This window comes from Corapipo altera, unplaced genomic scaffold, assembly GCF_003945725.1.
Source record: "Corapipo altera isolate COAL_440 unplaced genomic scaffold, ASM394572v1 69, whole genome shotgun sequence".
Classification (NCBI taxonomy): Eukaryota; Metazoa; Chordata; class Aves; order Passeriformes; family Pipridae; genus Corapipo; species Corapipo altera.
In genome coordinates, this window is record NW_020884908.1 from 8290718 (window position 1) to 8310215 (window position 19498).

At 39.0% G+C, this 19498-nt stretch overlaps 1 protein-coding gene across 12 annotated transcripts in view; it reads right to left on the reverse strand.

The window, feature by feature from the left end:
- The window catches only part of TECRL (trans-2,3-enoyl-CoA reductase like), a 77011-nt gene extending 57796 nt beyond the window's left edge, over positions 1-19215 (reverse strand). For all 12 annotated transcript variants that reach the window (XR_003529237.1, XM_027652938.1, XM_027652936.1 and 9 more), the window contains exons 1-2: positions 18869-19215; positions 4543-4594 (exon numbers count right to left, since the gene is read on the reverse strand). Coding sequence is in view for 11 of the 12 variants with exons in the window: in XM_027652938.1 (XP_027508739.1) it covers positions 4543-4594; positions 18869-19102 (286 nt within the window). In the remaining variant the exon portion in view is untranslated. The remainder of the gene's footprint in view (positions 1-4542; positions 4595-18868) is intronic.
- Between the last annotated feature and the right edge of the window lie 283 nt (positions 19216-19498).

Genomic DNA, 19498 nt, shown 5'->3' on the forward strand with positions numbered 1-19498 from the left:
ATAAGCATCTTATTCAAGCATTTGGAAGTCACTGGTAGTATTTGATGCACTTGGTGAAATGGCATGTTGGAAGGGCCTGCACAGGACCCTCTGATCCTGCTTTTGTGCAGGCAGTCAGACGGGAAATGCTCTGACCAGGATGTCTGCAGTGAAGAAATTTGCAGGGCTGCCTGTTCTCCTACGGCTTCTGGGGAACATGCAGGATGAGAGCAATAGGTAAAACCTGGCAGATGAATCCTAACACACTGCCCTGCAGCCTATAAGGAGGAGGCTAAAAGAGAGACTTGTCCCATCATGAAGGAATTGCGGGTTTTTTTCTTGTCCTCTCTCTAGAGAAAAACAACAGAAAATATCTCTGCAGCTTTCTCAGGAACATAGCTCCTAGGATCACTGTAGAAATACTTATAAGGAGCAGTTGTAAGATGGTGTAGCAGGATTCTAAAATTTCATATTTTCCAGAAATTATGCTGTTTATTCTTGAGTGCCATCTACTGACAATTTCTGGTTTAGTGATTTACTTTTCATTCATATTGCTTATTTTAAATGCTCTGTGCAGCATCTGTTATCTTAGATGGAAGTGCCTGCAATTTTGGAGCTAAATGGTTAGGAGTTAGTATTTTATTGGGACAGCTGGCAGTTTGAATTGTTCCTTATTCCTTGAGCACCTCATTCCCTTCTGCAGACCAGGATACTCATGATGTTTTCAGTTCTCTCCAACTTCCCTTTTTCCTTCCACTCATCACCAGGCTTCCTCCTTCCCTGCCTGCTCCTTCTGCCTAGAAGGCAATTTTGGGTTCCCTACACTCACTCTTCTGGCTTCAAAACAGTTCTAGTTGTGCTGTCCCCCTTGTGCAAGAGGTTGCCTCCATAAGGTTGTTACAGTACTGCTGAGGTCTTATTTCCCCCTCTCCTTTCCACTTTTCCTCTTCTTTCAAGAGATTTTTCAGCAAGTTCCAGGCAGTAACCTTGAAAATATTTAATGATCACTGACTCCGCTATATTACCTGTTCTAGAGGTATTTTATTTTAGTTATGTGATACATGAATTAGCATTATTATTACAGTTTTTCATTTTCTATCTGTAAGATTTCCTCCCACAGCAGTCCAATACATTTTGCAAAGATAAAAATAAATTAAAGGTGAAAAGTTATTGCCAAGGACAAGAGCCCAGGAAGTTTAGCCTACAAGATATTTCTTTCTCCACCGAAAATATAATCTGTATAGATAAAGAAAATGCCAAGTACCTAACTCATTATAAGCAACTGAGAAAATGGGTCAAGAGACTTCCTTCTTATACACTTAGTTTTTGGCTTAGTTCCACCTCTGCCAGCTAGACAAAGGAATGAGGAAAATAGTAGAAAAGTCACCTGCAGCACAGCACCAATTTGACTGAGACTTCTTTGACCATGCCTTAGACAATACAGCATGATGGCAAGTGACACCCAGACGCTCAGCTGCCACTCAATTTCAGGCAGAAAATATCAAGTTGTAGAAGTGTAGACATTTGTCCACAACATACTTATACTGTGGAACTCCCTCCCAGAGGATTTTGCTGAGGTCAAAACTGCAAATATGTTTCAAAAGGATTAGACAGATTCATGGTGGGCAGGTGTGATGTTTGCTATTAAGTGTGACAGCCTTGCTCTAACATCTGTTACAGAAAGCCCCTGTAGAGCTGATGGCTGGAGGGCTGCAACAGGGAAACTACTGTTCTGGGCTGACCCCGGTTGGTGCTGCCAATCCCTCCCAGGGGCAGCAGCTACAGCAACCAGGGGATGATTCAAAGCAGCCATCTTCAGTCTGGGCAAAGCCTTTGAATTCCCATGGAAATGGCAGTCTTAAATGGTTATTCTTCACTAAGATCCCTCAATCTCCAGTGATAAAACTGGGATTGCCCCCCCAAACTCAATGCTACAGAAAGCACAGGGTGAGGCTTTGCTGGGGTTGTTTCAGTAGAGACAGTTTTGCTGAAGTGAGGGCTGAGAAGTGTTTCAGTATTTGTTCCTGGATTTCTAAATCCATATTCTGCCTTTTGTATAAACACAGATCCAAACTAATATTTGACTGACTTAGACATTACTTAGCAGTAAGATGGCACGTGTCACTTGCATCCCATTTCTTTTATTTTAATGTTTAATAGCCTCCTGTGCTGCAATTCGTAATGTAGTCTTTATCCTCCTTTCTTGAATCAGGCAGCAAAACCTGCTCTGTGACAGAGAGGACGCTTGTGAAATTGCTGCACAGGGGTTCCTGTCATTGAAGGGCTGACAAGACACCAGCTGAGGAGAAAGCTTAATTGCATGGGTGATCAAAGGAGAATGTATGAAGTCAGGGAGACTGTAATGGGGTGTTGCGTAGGAGTGTGTTTTAACAAGGGATTATAGGGGAACATGTGAGTCTGGCACACACAAAATGACAGAAATGAATGCATGAGCTAGTACAAAATAGCATGGTAACCAAAGGCATCCACAGATCAGCTTCAGCCCCTTCTCAGCTCTTGCCTAAAAGAACCATATGCTATTAGCTGTCATCCTCCAGACTATGTAAAGAGAAAAAAGTGAAGATTTTGTCTTTGCAATTGGGAAAGGAGGAAGGGATGGGGAGGGGAAGAGAGGGGGGGAAACCTCATGAGACAACAACATCCATAAGTCATGAACTGGAAAAGAGAGATCAAAGCAATGAGCTGAAGTAAGAAGAAAGGACACAGGACACTGCTATGGTGTACTCCTGGGAATGGGAGAAATTGACATAAAAAACTGAGGCCTGAAAAAGCACTGAAGGCATGTGCCAGCCTTTCCACGTGCTGTAAAATGCTGTGCTGTCAGAGGTTTGGTTCACAGTGTATACTGTGCTTTGTGGTATGCTGTCTTCCTTGATAGTAGCTCCACTGACATCACTGGGGGTACTTGAGAAGTAAGGTACCTCTTAATATCAAAATAGGCACCATTAAAATGGCTTATACACAGACTTGCACCATTTTAGCCCAAATCCATTAAAAATCTCATTGCAGTTGTATTGGCATAAACCTCTATGCCAGTGTTCTTCAACTGATTTAAACTGCATCAATATAAATCCAGTTGCAGTTGATTTAAGAGATTCTAGGCAGAAATGCACTGCATTTCACAAACTGATGGGAGGACATACCCTCATTGAAATATTAAAACACCTGCACTCCATCTTTCTGTACCCAGCAGTGCAGTTTTTGAACTTTTGCCATTTTGTGTTTTACGAGCCCTTACAGGCAGTGAAAATTAGTAATTTTAAAACAGTCAGGTCAACAGCATTTTGCTTCTTTGATTGAACCTGTGTGCGACCACAGAAGCCTTAAGCTTTAGTGTTTTATAAAATTCTAAGGACAGAGTAGAAGCACAATTCTTCTTCTACTTACGCTACTCTGAATTCAAGAGCTTACTGACTGACAATTTTATTTTTTTTTTTTTCAAAAGGCATCTAGCCTTTAGTTTAATAAACACTTTTTTGTAAAAATAATGAAAGCTCAGCATCTAAGATGCCACCCATTAGATCAGGATGCTCAGGGCCCCATCCAACCTGGCCTTAAACACTACCAGGGATGGGACATCCTCACAGTAGATAATTTCTTCCACATCTCTAACTGAAATACCTACTCTTTAAGTTTAAAATTGTTTCCCCCATATCCTATCACTCTCTGCCCAAGTAAAAAGTCAGTCTTCCTCTTCTTTGTAAGCCCCCTTTAGGTACTGGAAGGCTGCAGTGAGGTTCTCCCAGAGCCTTCTCTTCTCTCGGCTGAACAAGCCCAGCTCTCTCAGCCTGTCTTCACAGCAGAGGTGCTCCAGCCCTCAGATAATTTCCTGCTCCAGTAGGTCCATGTCTTTCTTGTACTCCAGGGGGGGACTCATGAGGGCAGACTAGAGGTGCAGAATCACCTCCTTCAACCTCTTGGCCACTCCTTTTTTGATGCAGCCTGGGATATGATTGGCCTTCTGGGCTGCGAACACTCATTGCCAGCTCATTTTCAATTTTTCATTCACAAGAATCCCCAAGTTCTTCTCCACAGGGCTGCTCTCAGTGACTTCTTCTCCCAGCATGTACTCATTTCTGGGATTGCCCTGACCCAGAAGCAGCATCTTGCACTTGTACTTGTTGAATCTCACGAGATTCTCGTGGGCCCACCCATCAAGTTTGTCCAGGTAGTTTTTTTGTCTACATGGTCTATTTATGGCCAGCTTGGAGCAGTCTAATGTTAATGAAGTTTATCTAACATAACACTGGAAGAAAAAATACAATTATGGCCTTGGATTGGCACTGTGTAATGTTAAAAGGAAGATGGAAAACTACTGCCCCTCACGTGCCGACAGTGACAAATTATGCAGTTCTCTCCTTCCACTCTCACATCTGCGATAGGTACAGTAGAACCTTAGTTCAAACACTGTTCTTATTTAGTACTGGAGCTGTCAAGCCAGTCTCAGCTTTTGTGTGAGATTTCATGAAAAATAAATTTGACAGTTTGTCCAAGCTGAAAGGCCTCTAACCATGCCTCCAGCCTGTTAGCCATAGTACTTACATGCTTTGTGAAATTTGTGTTTCACGTCAAGAACGGTAGATGCTGGAGGTACCTGGAAAAGAAAGCAAAATGCATGCAGATTAATTTTCTTGTCTTCTTCACTCTGGGATCCCTTCTCCATTCCTCTAATGAAGAGATGATTTTTCTTGTCTGCAAGTTCTTTTGGCAAAATTGAAAGAAATCAGGAAATTTATTCTCACAGGTTGATATGTTATTAAGTATTGTCCACAGTTGACTTACACATTACCTGGACCACCTCTGCTTGATCAGTGGAAGGTTAAAATCATGAGGGTTGAGGGAAAGCTTCTGGTCCTACTTGATGCAGTAATTGCCCCCAAGATCAAACCAGTGAGAAAACTTGAAGAGTTTAGCTTTAAAGTTAGGTTCAAGCATGGTGAGGCCAATCTCCTAGAGACATGAAATGGATTTCCTGAGAAACCAGTAGCAAGGTGGCAGGTTCTGTCCTTTCTGCCTGAAATGAGTTTGCTGCTGCATGGTGTTGTTCATGTGCACTGACGCAGTCCAGGTGTCACAGTATTAGATGGCAGTCTGGAAGCCTTTTAGGCTCTATTTTATTTTTTATATTGATTTCTTAATATACTTTGTACAAAGTATATGAGAAACACAACTTACCAGAGTGAAAGACTTAGATTTACAAGGAAAGGCAGTGGGACACTGCAGGAAGTAGTATGTTGAGCTTGAGATCAATGTGACATCAAGGTTTCAACTTGACACTGATTTAATATCATGTATTGTTCATTTAAGCACAGAGACTGAGAAGTAAATTGAACTGTGTCAGCTATGCTTTGGTTCTAGCAAGAGACCTCATCACTGCAGTCACACAGCAGCATAAAGAAAACCCCCTTCCCTGAAGACTTTAGGCATCTGTGCAGCATAGGTTAATACCAGTATGAAGTGGTGGTGACTTATAGCAAAACCTTGAGGAGTAGCAGAATATCTTTGGGTTGAGGTAGAAAAACAGCCATAGCACCATTTTCCCTGTCTGGGCACTCAGCACTTGGCTCACCCCATCCCCAGCTTCCCTCAGTTTAACCAGAATGCAGCAGTTGCCTGGCGTAGCCTTCTTGGCAGTTACGCAGGAACCCAACAGTCCTGCTCTGCAGAAGCTTATCTGTCTCTGCCCACCTAAAGATTTCTATGGGATATGCAGTTCCTGTTCCATTGTATTAGTTAGAACTCATACACTTAAGCATTAACTGACTTACTGAGCCTTGCTTGGATCTTGGCACCATCTAGCTTATAGCCCCGCTTCTTCCAAATGTGTTTATTGATATTTATCTGTCTATCTGTTTTACTTACTAGTGATTTGTGACAATAATCATGCAAAAGAATAGAGAAGAATGTAAGAAATTCTGCCAGTAGAGATCAGTCAGCACCTTAGCTGACTAGGTTGTTTTGTGGAAGAGACTGAGTTTGTAGAAATACTGATGTAAGAAAATAAAAATTCTGACTCTGAAGTAACAAATCACTACAGAAAGAAAATTTTACTCTTATATATTTTGACACCCCACACAGATATACAATATGTATGCCATTAGTACTTATGAGTAAGGCAACTTGTTTCCAGTAATAATATGAACAGACAGGGAGGTCAATACAGATTTGAATTATCTAGAGCTGTAAAATGACACCTGTGCTAAAAGGTTGTAAAGTACGGATTTTTTCTAGCCTTTCCTTTGGGTTTAGATGAGAACACTTTCTTTTCCATGGTTACAGAGGGTTTTACTGGGCATTGGAAAAGTCCTTATTTGCAGAAACTGCTGTAGGTGAACCTCTGCTTAAACCTTGACTTGTCTCTCTGATGTGCCTGCCAAGCAATGCCAACTCCACCCAAATCAAGGGCTGGGCTCCTTGAAATCAAGGAATACCCTTTCCCTGGCCCTGACATTTGTGTTGACCCGAACCGTGTTGAATAGTACCTCACCAGGAAGGAGACATTGCCCTTGGAGTTCCTGATGCCAGCTCGATCTCTTTTCTTCCTAGCTAAAGGGAACAATAGAAGAAACTATCTTATCTTTCTTGGTTCAAAATGGAAAGAAAAAATTTTATCTGTATTCATTGCACTTAAGCCATTCCCTGCAACATCCATTTGAACAGCTCATCTCCCATAGTCTACATGTGCTTTTTCTCGTAATGTGTACAGCCTCTGTGGACTTGAATACTAGAGATGGGGGAGTTATCTTCTCAAAATCTCTAAAAATCTCTGAAATCGCTTTCTCACACCTTGTAATCTCACACCTGTGAGGCTTGGATCCCAGAATCTGTCAGATATGGATACAAGTGCCTTTAGCTGGCAACAGCTATATGGCACACAAGCCTGCAGACCAGAATCTGTCATGTGCCCTATCACAGAGCAGGTTTGCAGGTATTCAGAGCTGGCATTGCCAGATGAAGGACAGGGATAGTCTTTTCCAATGTGATGGAGGATGAACTGCCTTTCCAAATACAGAAAAATCTACATTATTACAGGGTCTGCATCTCTAGAGGAGATCAGCATCTCACCATAATGTGTTCTGGGAAAGAGGAGCCAGGGCCAACCTGTGCTCTGGAGAGATGATCATCTGATTAAGTCAAAGAAAGCTGGAAAAACTGTTAAGCTTAGCACACTTACAGAACAGTGTTTGCTTGAAGCAGAGGCAGGGTCTCCATCTCCCGCACTCCTGAGTATGTGCTGACTTAGGGCAGAGTTGCTCTCAATCAGTTCAAAATGTCTAGTCCAGCCCTTCTTAGGAAATCTACCTTTACATCCCTCTCCCTTTTTCATCCTGAGACATTCAGTGCTTTCTCCCCTCCAAATGGCTCCCTATGTCAGCCATCACCTAACTTTAGCTGCTAAAAAAATTTCTCTAAGATAGTGTTTTAGATCTACCTGTAAAACAATTCACATGCCTTAGGTATTTAAAAGTGACAAAGTGCCTGCCAGGATCTGTGCTTACAATGGTCTACTGCAGTAGAGGAACCAGTGAGTGTGTCCATAGCATCCCACATGACACACCACCTCCCCTACCTCCAAAGTTGGTGCTTGAACTATGTAACTGCAGCTGGGAGGATCGTGCTCTGTGTGACACCTGTGAGAGAGGCAGAGCTCATTAGCAGGAGCACTGCTGTGCCTGAGTACATCCAAGATGCTTTAGGCTAGAGCTGGTTTAAATCTTACCAGCTGGGGCCCAGAGAATGTGCTTGTTTGGTTGGTCGCAGGCTGGCGGCTCCACATGGCACCACACTGAACGGGCTGAGGGTGCCCAGGGAAAGCAAGGAGCACACATCCAGCCAGGAGGGCAGGAACACATTTGTTTTACGAGCCAGCTGGCTTAGAGAAAGACCCTTCCACTTGAGATAAACTACGCAGATCATGAGTTGAAAAATAACACAAATACTTTCCTCTTCAGAATGGGCTATGACATAGAAGAATCGCAGTGTCCTTTTCCAGGCAGAATAATGAGGCTACAGGCCACAAAAGAATGAAATACATTTTTTTATGATCTTGATAATTCTGTGTCCTTTTTTAAAGATCTCATAAAACAACCAGTGAAGTTATAGTTTCTAATATTGATCAATGTGAAGATGGATGCTGAGACATCGGCTTACTACTAAGATTGTCTTCTTTGTAGACCATTAATTATCTTTTGTTCTTTTCATTGTACATCAAGACAAGCTAAAGAATTGTAAGGACTGGAAAAGCATCTGCTCTTATTACCCTTTGTGCTAACTGAATAAAACACCTTGGAATATTTCACTCTAATTATTAGTCTTAATCTCCTTTCATTCTTTTGAATTATTTGTGAAAGTGTTATAACCTTTCCTTTCCTCTATTTCAGCACTTTTCAAATATGCAAACGGAAAACAGAGTGAAAGACCATTCTTAGCTTATTTAAAGCAAGATGGATTTCACTGTAAAAATACCCTCTTACTTGGCACATATCTTCTATAGTCTAATGGTCAAGCCTGCTTTCCCTACTTCTTAACTCGTAGTCTAACAGCAGATTTTAAATATAGTTAGTTTCTAGAAAGTTTACTGTCATGCATAAGGTTCAAAACTACTTTTTCTTCAAAAGAAAATGTTATGAAGAAATGCAGATTTTACAGCCGTGCGTTGCATTGATTACAATTTTCATTCAGAAAAGGGTGATTTAAAAACCTCAAATCCTCTTTTTCCTGTACCTTCATAGCAAAAATACTTTCACTTTCCCATTTGAGGCAACTTTTGATTTTATAGGAATTCAAGAATGAAAGGACCTTCTGGGTCATCCTACCAGTTCTATTCTTCCTTTATGCACCAATGCACAAAGTATGACATTTCTTTTTAAGATTTAAAATACCAAATTAGTATCTTGGGCTATGACCCAAGGAAGAACACTAAGTAGAAGATATTAAGGGAACTTAATACTGCCTTTTGTGAGTGCAAACTAGTCAGATAGTTATCCACTTTCCTACCTCTTTCACATTTGTAAGTCAAGGAATTACGCCAAATCTGGTGATCTGCTTGTAATTGTATCACACAGTTCTTGCACTAAAGAATTATTGTAGGGGTTAGAGGTCAGCAGAATATCAATAGGAATTTGAATAATAGAATTTCAGCAAATAAGTGATTTTTCATTCAAGGTTTCCCTTTGCATATTTTTTCCTCTTTGTGATATGTCAGTATTACTGCACTGCTGAGTCACCTACTTTGTAACAGGCAATCATTTTCCATAATTGCAGAAATTCAGACATTCTGCCACTACAGCTGCTCATTAACCACAGCCCCATCTTCAGCCAGGGTAAATTTGTTTAAAAGGGTGACATCAGCTTATTGCAGCTGAGGATCTGGCTGCAAAACAGATAACCAGCCAATGGGAACGCCAGGTACTTTCTAAATTCAGCACTCAACAAATACTTCCTGCTTTTGCATGGTCCTGCTTTTTTGGGACCATCATGGACCACTAGAAATCAGCAGCATTTCACAGAAAGTTCATCAGGAAAACACCTGTTCTAATTGATCTCCTTGTTTTGTGAACTTGACTTCTAGATCAGATTATTTTTCCTTGTCAATTTTCAAAGACTATTAAAAATTGGGTATTGTTTTACTGTAACCTTCCTCAGTATGTCCTACATTGCTCTCTTGTTATCTTGGTGAACCAGTGTGCCAGTCATATCCAAAGAGATATAAATAAATGAGCTCATCATGGAAATGACATAGAAGTACCTACATATAGACAAGTGTTGTCAGCAACCACACAAAGGCTTTATATAGAATTCAGTATTTTACTTGGTAGACTGCAGTGAAATGCCTACCAAACAGCTGGCTCTGATCTCAAGCCAGTCTTTGCAGAAACCAGGGATATGCAGAACTACCGTTTTAGCTCCAGTAATTTCCAGTACACATACGTAAGTAGAGAGCTGTATCACTTAGCAATCTTCTAGATTATTATCTGGTCACATGAACTTTGGCATATGAGATAATCCAACTGACTAATATTTCCAGTGATTATGGGCCAAATTATCTAAGAATACACATAGTCACACGGTTGTGGGTTGCTGTCATGTCAATTTACACTGGCCAAGTTTGTCTCTAAAGATGATTAATTGCTTTTGTACTGCTAGCTGGGTAATTACATTAAAAAAAAACAAACTCTTTCTTTGCAAGAAACTTCCTGAAAAAGTGTCAGACACTAGAAAGAGCTTTCTCTCTCCCTGCTAAAGATGAGAATGCAAGTAAAGAGAATGTAACCCATTAGCTGACAAAAGGTGTGCGGGCCATCCCTCAGTTTACAGAATTCACCATGGTTGCCTATTTCTGAGCAAATCTGACTAGAACTAGTTCTACCCCATGCCTTTTGACCTTTTGTTAAGGGGAGCTGAGTAAGGTTACTGTATTCTCCTTGACAGATTAACAGCACAACCAGTCAGGAAGCCTCTGTCACAGCACTTTTCTACAAGGGAAATGGAATTGTTCTGGCAAAACTCTGGATGTGTAAATTTGTGTTGACTTCAAATTTTTAAAATGGAATAGGAATTAAAAAAAAAAAACCACTGCTTCAGAAACATGCTGAAAATTCATTTTACTGTGTTATTGTCATTACTTTTTATTTCTCATCTCTATGGAACTTTCATTACTTTTGCATTATTTTCTGACACATCTATCATGATAGTGTAAAATAATATAACACATGGCTCTCATGTCATTGAAAATAACCCAATAGGAAATAATATGCAAATAAATGCACTATTAAGTTGGAAAATAAATTGCACTTGAAATGTTTATTGTGTCATAACAGATTGAAATGCTTCAAAATTTATTTGTAATGCAATCTTTCCCAAATTCTACCTCATAAAAATTCAAGACTCATTTTTTTCACTGTCATTTTCAAAGAAAACAACATTTGGGATGGGCATTTAAAAAATACTAATTTGATTAAAAAAGTAATAAAAATATAAATAATAAAACAAAATTTAAAATAAATATTATATTAGTTTATTGTAAATAACTTATTTTATTTTTAAAAATGGAATAATATATAAATAATTAAAATAATAAAGAATAATTTTGACCCATACTTCTCAGGAATAAAGTGAGGCTTATAAAGAGGCTTAGATTTTTGTTTGGATTTTGATTGCCGGTTCTAGCGCAGATTAAGTATATGGCTTAGCTGTAGAACCTCTTTGAATTTGTCTTCCTTTTTCCATCAGATGGCTGTAGATATTTGTGTTTGCTTTTTTATATCTACACAGACTGCTAACACCTCAAATCAAGAAGTGCACCCAAGAAACTCAACCAGTGCTTACCATAAGATGGTCACAATCTATTTGGGGAAAGTGCATGAAAACAAAACTAAACCAAAAACAAACCCTAAGATCAACCAGTTAAAAAGAAAATTCACAGAAGAATATGCATTGGCAAACAAGTAGTTCTAGTAGTGGCAGAGCTAATAAAGCCTTACTTTCCACTAGTAAAGGATCTCAAAGGTTTATCTAGCTGCCCCATATCTCTTCCCTGTCTCCTAAGACGTTTCCACTGGAGAAGAATCTGGGGCTTTTTTGCTGCCATGCACTTCCTGGTTGCCCTGAGGGCTGAGCTGCCTGTGCTCCCTGCTACCAGGAACTAAGTAGTCTTTTAAAACTTGGGGGTTCCTTTCCTCTATCAGATGCATTTAAATTTGGTCAGTAGGTCCCATATTATGTTAGGGAGAGCAGGCAGGGAAAGATGGAGTGACAGCAAACCCCCTGTGGTCCAGGAAGGGAAGGTGGAAGGTGAGAAGTGGTAGAAAGGAACAGGAAGCAAGAGTGATATGTGAGAACAAGTAGGCATCATTAGGTCAGTTAGAAATACAAGTACTTTTCATAATACCAAGTGCAATGAAGAGATGTTGGCTGCACTTCTGATAGTCAGACTGACACAATTTGTTCTTTTGAGGCACAAGAAGTGTAGCTGTTAAGAAAGTAAAGCTTGCATTTTAAGGACTTTTTAAAATCCAAAATTGTTTAAACGTAGGTAGGCATGTTACAGAGATAGAATTCATATATACTGCTAGATATTTATAGATCCGTGACTACATGGCTCAGGTATTTTGTGAAGAATCACAGGTCTGATTCAGAAATAACCTGAAGCATGTTCTGATGGACCAATAAATCATATGCAGGAGTATTTTAATGCTACAATAATGCCTATATGAGATGCCATTATACACCTAACTTTCCATCATGGGTTATGCTGTTAACTATTAGACTAATAAAACACCTACAGCTCCCTATGGTCTTACATTGCTCCAGTACATTCATATTTTTCAATAATCCGTGAATTATCCTTGATGCAATAAGGCAAATGTGCGGCAGGGGTAAAATGTCATAACTGTTGGGAAAGACGACATTTTCACATTGGCTGGGAATCTGTCTCTACAGATACAATTTTGGCAATATTCACTGCTCTGGTAGCACAGCTGTTTTTTACTGTTCACTAGAACGGTTTACATTTGTGAAGAGTTGGAGCACCACTGGTGTCTCAAGAACTGACTCTCTTGTTTTTGCTTTGAATCAAGCTTTAATATTTTGGAATATTTATTATATTTGTTTCTTTATTTCTTCCTCCAGGCTTAGACTTTTTTATCTAAAATAAGAGATGTATAAAACTTGTCATTTAAAGGCACTTCTATACTTCGATTAGTATCAGCTAAATCATTACTCTTCTGTTGCAGCTTCTGTAATTCTTTAATTATCCCTTTAAAAATGCTAAATGTCCTAAAGTTACCAGCTTCTCCTCTCCCCAGTCTCTGTTTTCTAGAAAAATCAAAGGCCATTTCTTCAGGTATTCCATTTAAAAAGCCATATTGAAACAAGAATGATGACAGTAAAGAGCAAGCAGAAAATAATATAAATAGCTGTCTCTTCTCATCTGAAACTATCTGTAGCTATATTGACACTAAAATTATATGAATTTCTAGTAGAGTGGGAAGAAATAAGTGTAATGCATTGCCACTACAGAATTTGAATATGTTTACCTACTTTACCAAGTATAACTGATAACTGAGGAAGAAAATTCTACTGTCATCACCTCCAGCAGTGGGGGGTAGGCATAAGATTCCATTTTTACAGGCAAGAAAACACACAGATTTTATAACAAGTTTGTAAATGTAATGTATTTTTTTGCAGTGCCTCCCAGCAGGGACTAGATCCCCGTTGTGTTGGATGCTGTGGAAACATACGGTGAAAGGCACAAGACACCATGAAATCCTCCTTCCAAAGGGAAGTAAGAAAAAGGACTTCCACAGCAAGGAGCCTATGTCCAGCTAGCACTGTGTCTGTGTTCCGTCAGCCGTATTGCTGTGGGAATTGCTAAGCACTGGCAATTGCAGCACCTATTTGTGGTCTTACTATGAAAGCCCCCTCCTTTGACACAGCTGGTCATTCAGTTCCTTTGGGCATCTCTGACATCAGAGGCAGGACATCTCTAATGATAGATTGCTTGAATGAGAAAAATTATAATAAAAATCCTACCCATGGAATGAGGCTGCTGTGGATATTCACAGGTTCCGCTTGTTCTCCACAAAGAAGAATATATAATCCTCTGAAGTGAAATATTATAAAAATACTAAAAAAAAAGCAATGAAAATATTAAACTCTCCTGGGAAAGGCCTTCTTTACTTTGCTTCCTTATAATGAGGCTAATGAGGAAAGTCTGATGTTAGAGGCAATGTTCTGGTACTGCAAAGAGTTCCTTTGCAGAGTTTCGTTGCCTACTTTAGTGATTGCATTTGCTCACCTCAAATGAATGTGGTATCTCTAACCTCCAAGTCATGATGTGAGAAGTTATTTTTATTTGCTAGAGCTGACTATGCAAAAGAGAGCCGGCAATGACTGTTCTTCGGCTGCTCACTTTCTGTGACAGAGCTGCAACCCACAGGCCAGACTAATAGATTTCTGATACTAGAGATACCATTCTGCTTTGCTGACGTGCCAGTGTAAATCCACTGTATTGTTAAGCCATAGTATGCAGATACAAGGACACTACTGTTTTCGGTTTTTTTCAAACAAAAAATGGCTTGTGAACGCCTTCATACAAAGACAGACCTTTCAGAGTAATCAGAATAAGCCCTAATTAATCTTTGGCAAAGATGTAATAATACACACAGTGTTATACTTAACTGCAAGAAGAGTTGTGTATATACAAGTGATGGGGTTGATGCACAGACTTGTGTCAATGCAATGGTCTTTTAATCTAATAAAAATAACATTCACATGACTTTCATTATAGACATTGCACAGCATGTCCATAAGCACAAACATATAGTTAAATGTTCCTACAGTGTATATTCCTAACCATAAGCATTTAACTCTCAGTAACTGGGTTTTACAAAGAGATTTCAGGAGAAGACATTGTGTAGTGCACAGAGAGCTGGTTTAAGGAACAGCAGGAAAGTAGTTTCCATCATCTCTGAAGCACACCAAGAAAGGAGGCTCTTCCTGAACATCTTAGGAAGCAAGATCTCTTCAGTAGAAATTAGGAAGTTTTCTGAAAAGAAGGGTCACTGCATAGTAGCCAAAACCTGAATTTGCACCTCTGTTTACAGCTTAACTTGCAAAATCGGAGAGCACAAAACTACTGAGGTCTGAGGCTTTAGATGGGAAAAAGCTTTCTCTGCTGGTTTCCCCAAAGGTGATTTATTCTGTAAAAACTATATTGTGTAACACTTTCTGCCTTAAAAGCAACTCATGCAAAGTTAATTACATGGCACTATGTTTGTGGGAAAATACATTTTACTACAAGTTAATTTGAAGAAAAAAATATTATACAATGAATGCTATAAAAAACCAGTTATGAGTTACCTTAACAGCATTTATAAATCAAATCATTGCACATCGATAACTTTAAAACCAACCTACATCAGCCTTTTGGAACAATGCACAAGTAAAACATTTTTTGAGAAGCTATGTATTTTTCATAAATTGTGGCTGGCAAAAAAATGTAGAGTATTTGTTAAAAAATACAAAAAGAAGTTGTTTTCTTTGATTTCTAATACTTGATGAATTTTGCTAGTTCTGTTGTTTTTTATGTCTTTTTGGAAGCAATACAAAAGCCAAAATCCTTAGACATCTTAGGACTTTTTTTCATTGAAAATATTTCTAACAAGAAATCACTAATTACATGCCCTCTCTTCTTTGCACAGAGACAGGAATTTCATCCATAGAAATTAATCAATTGTAAGGGAGAAAAGGGACTTCTGATCATCTAGGCTCACCTGCTGTTTTACACTGGCCAAAGAAGAGACTTATTCCTTGCTAAATAGTCCTTTCACTCATTGAGCAAGAAACCTTTATGACTCATGTTTCAACTGCAGAATATCTTTTAAAATGCAGTATTGATATGAACGTTGAAGAGACTGAAGATTGACTCACAAGACACCCAACTGTTCCTTATCACCCCTTGACTGTCAAAATATGGGCCAAATTTCTTGGCTAAATATTCCTAATTGTGGCTTTCAGGCGCCAGCTCTTGTAAGGCCTTTGGCTGCTGATTCCTCCTTTCTCTGCCCCGATCCCCCAAAATCTGAAGCCTCTTCTCCATGGCCTACCACTTCAGAATTAATTTCTATGCCAAGAGCAAATGTGGAGGGAAAGATTACAGAATCATAGAATTGACTGGGTTGGAAAAGACCTCTGAGATCATCCAGTCCAACCCTTGCTCCAACACCGCCGTGGTTACTAGACCATGGCACTAAGTGCCACATCCAGTCTCATCTTACAGACCTACAGGGACGGAGAATCCACCACCTCCCTGAGCAACCCATTCCAATGTCTGATCACTCTCTCTGGAAAAAATTTTTTCCTAATATTCAACCTAGACCTCCCCTGGCACAACTTAAGACCATGCCCTCTTGTCCTACTGCTGGTTGCCTGGGAGAAGAGACCGACCCCCACCTGGCTATAGATCTCACATTACTTATTATTTCTCTTTTAAATTCTTTAAGTAACTCCCTGGAAAAGGTTGTGTGCACCAAACTACTTGCATAATGCCATATCCATGCAGAGAAAGTCCCCAGAGCAGGTTTACAATATTAAAGAAATTATATTCCTATGAAGAATTTTATGTTCACAGTGTGCATGTGCAAAATGAACTGCCAGTGTTGCTGACTCCTGTGAATTTACTTCAAGTTTTGCAAGATTAGGTAATTTTCTTCAAGACCTAGCTCCTGAAGAGATGACTATAGGACAAAATGTCTGGGATTTTCCTCTCCTACTGCTTCCTTTCAGTATTTTTTTTATGCCTTTCCCGACTGTGGAAAAGCCTGCAGTGTGATGTGAATTTGTCTTGCGGGCTTAGAAAGCAAATATGTATTTATTCTGTTTCTTTATGTTAAAGATGATCAAAAACTCATAGTAACCACTCAGTTCACTTAGTGTAAGTGACTGATCCTTCCCAAAAGTATAAGACAGGTAAGAAAGCCAAAGAAAATAATGTTATTTTCATTTTACAGATAGAGAATTAATTTACAGTTACTTATGCTGGATTCAAAACCTATTTATACCAATTGATTTCTTGAGATCACACAGCTAAATGTACCTTTTCTAAATCCCTGACATTGCATTAAGGACAAGAAATGATTTCTTTCTAAAAGCAAAACTAGTTAAATGTATCACGATGTTGCAGACTTTATGAGCTCCCACTGATCTGAATGGATTCATATGCAGAGTCTCATAGAAACTGAACCTCTGGAGGCAGCCACTGGTATTTAACCACATAGCACTAATCACTGAATCACTCTGCCTGAGTTTCTATTAGGTAGAGAAAGAAAAGGTTGCTCTCTCTGCCATTATTTGTCCCTTTAAATTTATTAATCTGAGAATATTAGAAATGTATTTTCTAAATCCTAATAGTCTGAACTACTAACAATATGCAATAAGAGTGCAAATGCATACATTTTAAAATCTATGGTTCCTATTCTTCCTATTATAAATCCTGACAAGTAATAATTACATGCAATCTCAGGAAACAATGTTAATCATAATTATCTTAAAAATAGAAAAGCATTAGAAGGGTCATGTTGGGCCTGTATCAGTTACATTTAATTAAACAGAAGATTATGCATAATCCAGTAAAACAGTCTCTTTTTTGCTCTAATAACCAACAGAAACGAAGCTCACCGATACTAACAAGTGTTCATGGAAGTAAGGAACTCAACTTCTGTACTTTCAGGATTGTCTTAGGAAGGGACTCTCACAGCAAATTAAGGGACCTAGACAGCCAGGTGAATGAGCATTCAAAAAACAGATTTTTAGGCAGTCTTGGAAATCTCAGCCTTGTACTGTACTTGTACCAATCCCTTGGTATGCTGGCCATGTAAATTGAACACAGATTCCTGTTTCTGAGTAGAGACTTTCAGTTTACAGCTGTTATTGCTCCCTTGTGTGTATTTTACCTATATATGGAGAGTACTTCTCAATCACCACTCATGTCTCTCTTTCCACCACTGCAGGGGCAGAGTCCATGGTTTGGATAAGGTGTAGAAAATTTTAAGGCTCATCAAAATTCAGAATAAAAATTAAAACACAGGTCTACTATCATTCCACCAGCAGGCATCATGGAAAGATTCCTGAAATGTGGCTCTTTACCTAATTCTGTTTCTGTAATATATTTCTTTTAATGACACTACAGGAAAGCTCAAGATAAAGAACAGACTCAGTCTTTTTTTGGATCAAAACCTAATTCAGTATAGTATGTAGATAACCTAACTGTGTAAATATCACTCAATAAAGTAATGTGAACACTATCATTAGAACTGGTATTAATAGTCATCATATTTATTTGACCATTTTGTATGTATTCCCTCTTTGTTTAGATTAAAAAAAATCAAAAAATATTTTGCCTCATAAAGAATGAACAAATGAGACATTTACCTTTAACTAGGCATACAAATTTCAAAAACACCCTTTAAATGATCAAGAACACTAGAAATCTGGTAGTATTCCACCTTACATATTTCAAAGGCATTAAACACTTGAAGCAAACTTATCTACCAGTTCCAGCTGTTGCCAGTGAGGATAAGGGAATTTTTTTATTTTTATTTTTTTCTCTTCTAGCAAAACAGTAAGTCTCAAAACTCGACTACATTACTGAAAAATTCTATAGTCTAAATAGATTAGGATTCCCATTTTCATGGCATGCAACAGACCAGCTCTTCTGCTGAGAGTCACAAAATGAATCACGAAAACTGCGATGAAAATATTTGTGAAGCGTTTTTTAGCTGTTTTTTATGGGTTTGTAAACTTCATTCCCACCCAGTCCTCTCAACCTACTTATAAAATTTGGCCGTAGTTTATATTTTTACTCACATTATTAAAACAAACAAACTAACCAAACAAAATCTCAAAATACCTCTTTTAGATAAGACTCCTTTTTTAAAACTTAAAATTTTTTAAAAGTGCCAGGTTCCTGCCCAATCTAATAAGTAGGGTGCAGTTGAGTGTGTGTGGATACCAGCATTACTGAGCTGGTAAGGTTTACAAATATATTAAAACTGAACATCCACTTTGAAGCAGACATTTCAGTATCATGCTCTGAAATAAACACTGTCAAGAGACAGCCTAAGGACAGATCTAGAGTCCACAGAACAACCAGGAGGTCTAAAACAGATCAGTGTTGGATTATTTGTAAAAACCCTGGAGAAAAACAGCCCAGAATTGTGACTAACAAAAAGTTCTGAGTATTTCCCAGAGAAAAGAATGAAAGTACTTCTACTACAGAGTTAAGACCACAAAACAGTGAAAACAGAGTCCCTGAACTGGCACTGTGTGAACCAGGCACATCCCCAGCCTGCTGGAATAATACACTCACCTTGTCCACAATGCAAATCTGCTTCTTGCTTTGCACATCAAGAATTTCTACTTCAAAGTATGTGATTTTTGAATGTTTGAGCGCTGGTGACGGTTTGATTTGGCCAGCAGAGAGCATAAGCTGAGAGAAATTGAGAAGAGAGCGTGAGTCATTGTGAGACATGGGCAGAGCTCCTCCATCGGCTGCAGGATCGCTCGTGTGTTCTGGAGCGCTGGGCTTCTGCCTCTGGTGCATGGCGTGACCCCGCAGTAGCGATCGTCATATCAACAGGGGACAGTTCCAGGGGAAAATGTTTCCTCCCTGCATCGGTTAAATACAGTCACAGACTGATGAGACACAAAAGGTCAAGTGGCATTCCATTTTAAGTGCACTGTCTTATTTAGCAGGAGTGAAAACAATGACTCCGTAATCCATGTCTATATTTAACCTGCAATCACGATGTGCTGTATTAGTGCTGCTAATTATTTTTTTGTTTTGTTTTATTTAAACCAGCATTTGAAACAACACAACTAGAAATTCTCTATCAGAAGATGTCAGATCCTGAAATTCCAGAGCCCCAGGGGAATCAGGAATGAATGGAGTAAATTCCACTGTTACCTACTGAGACAGATATTTAAAGTGTCCACATAT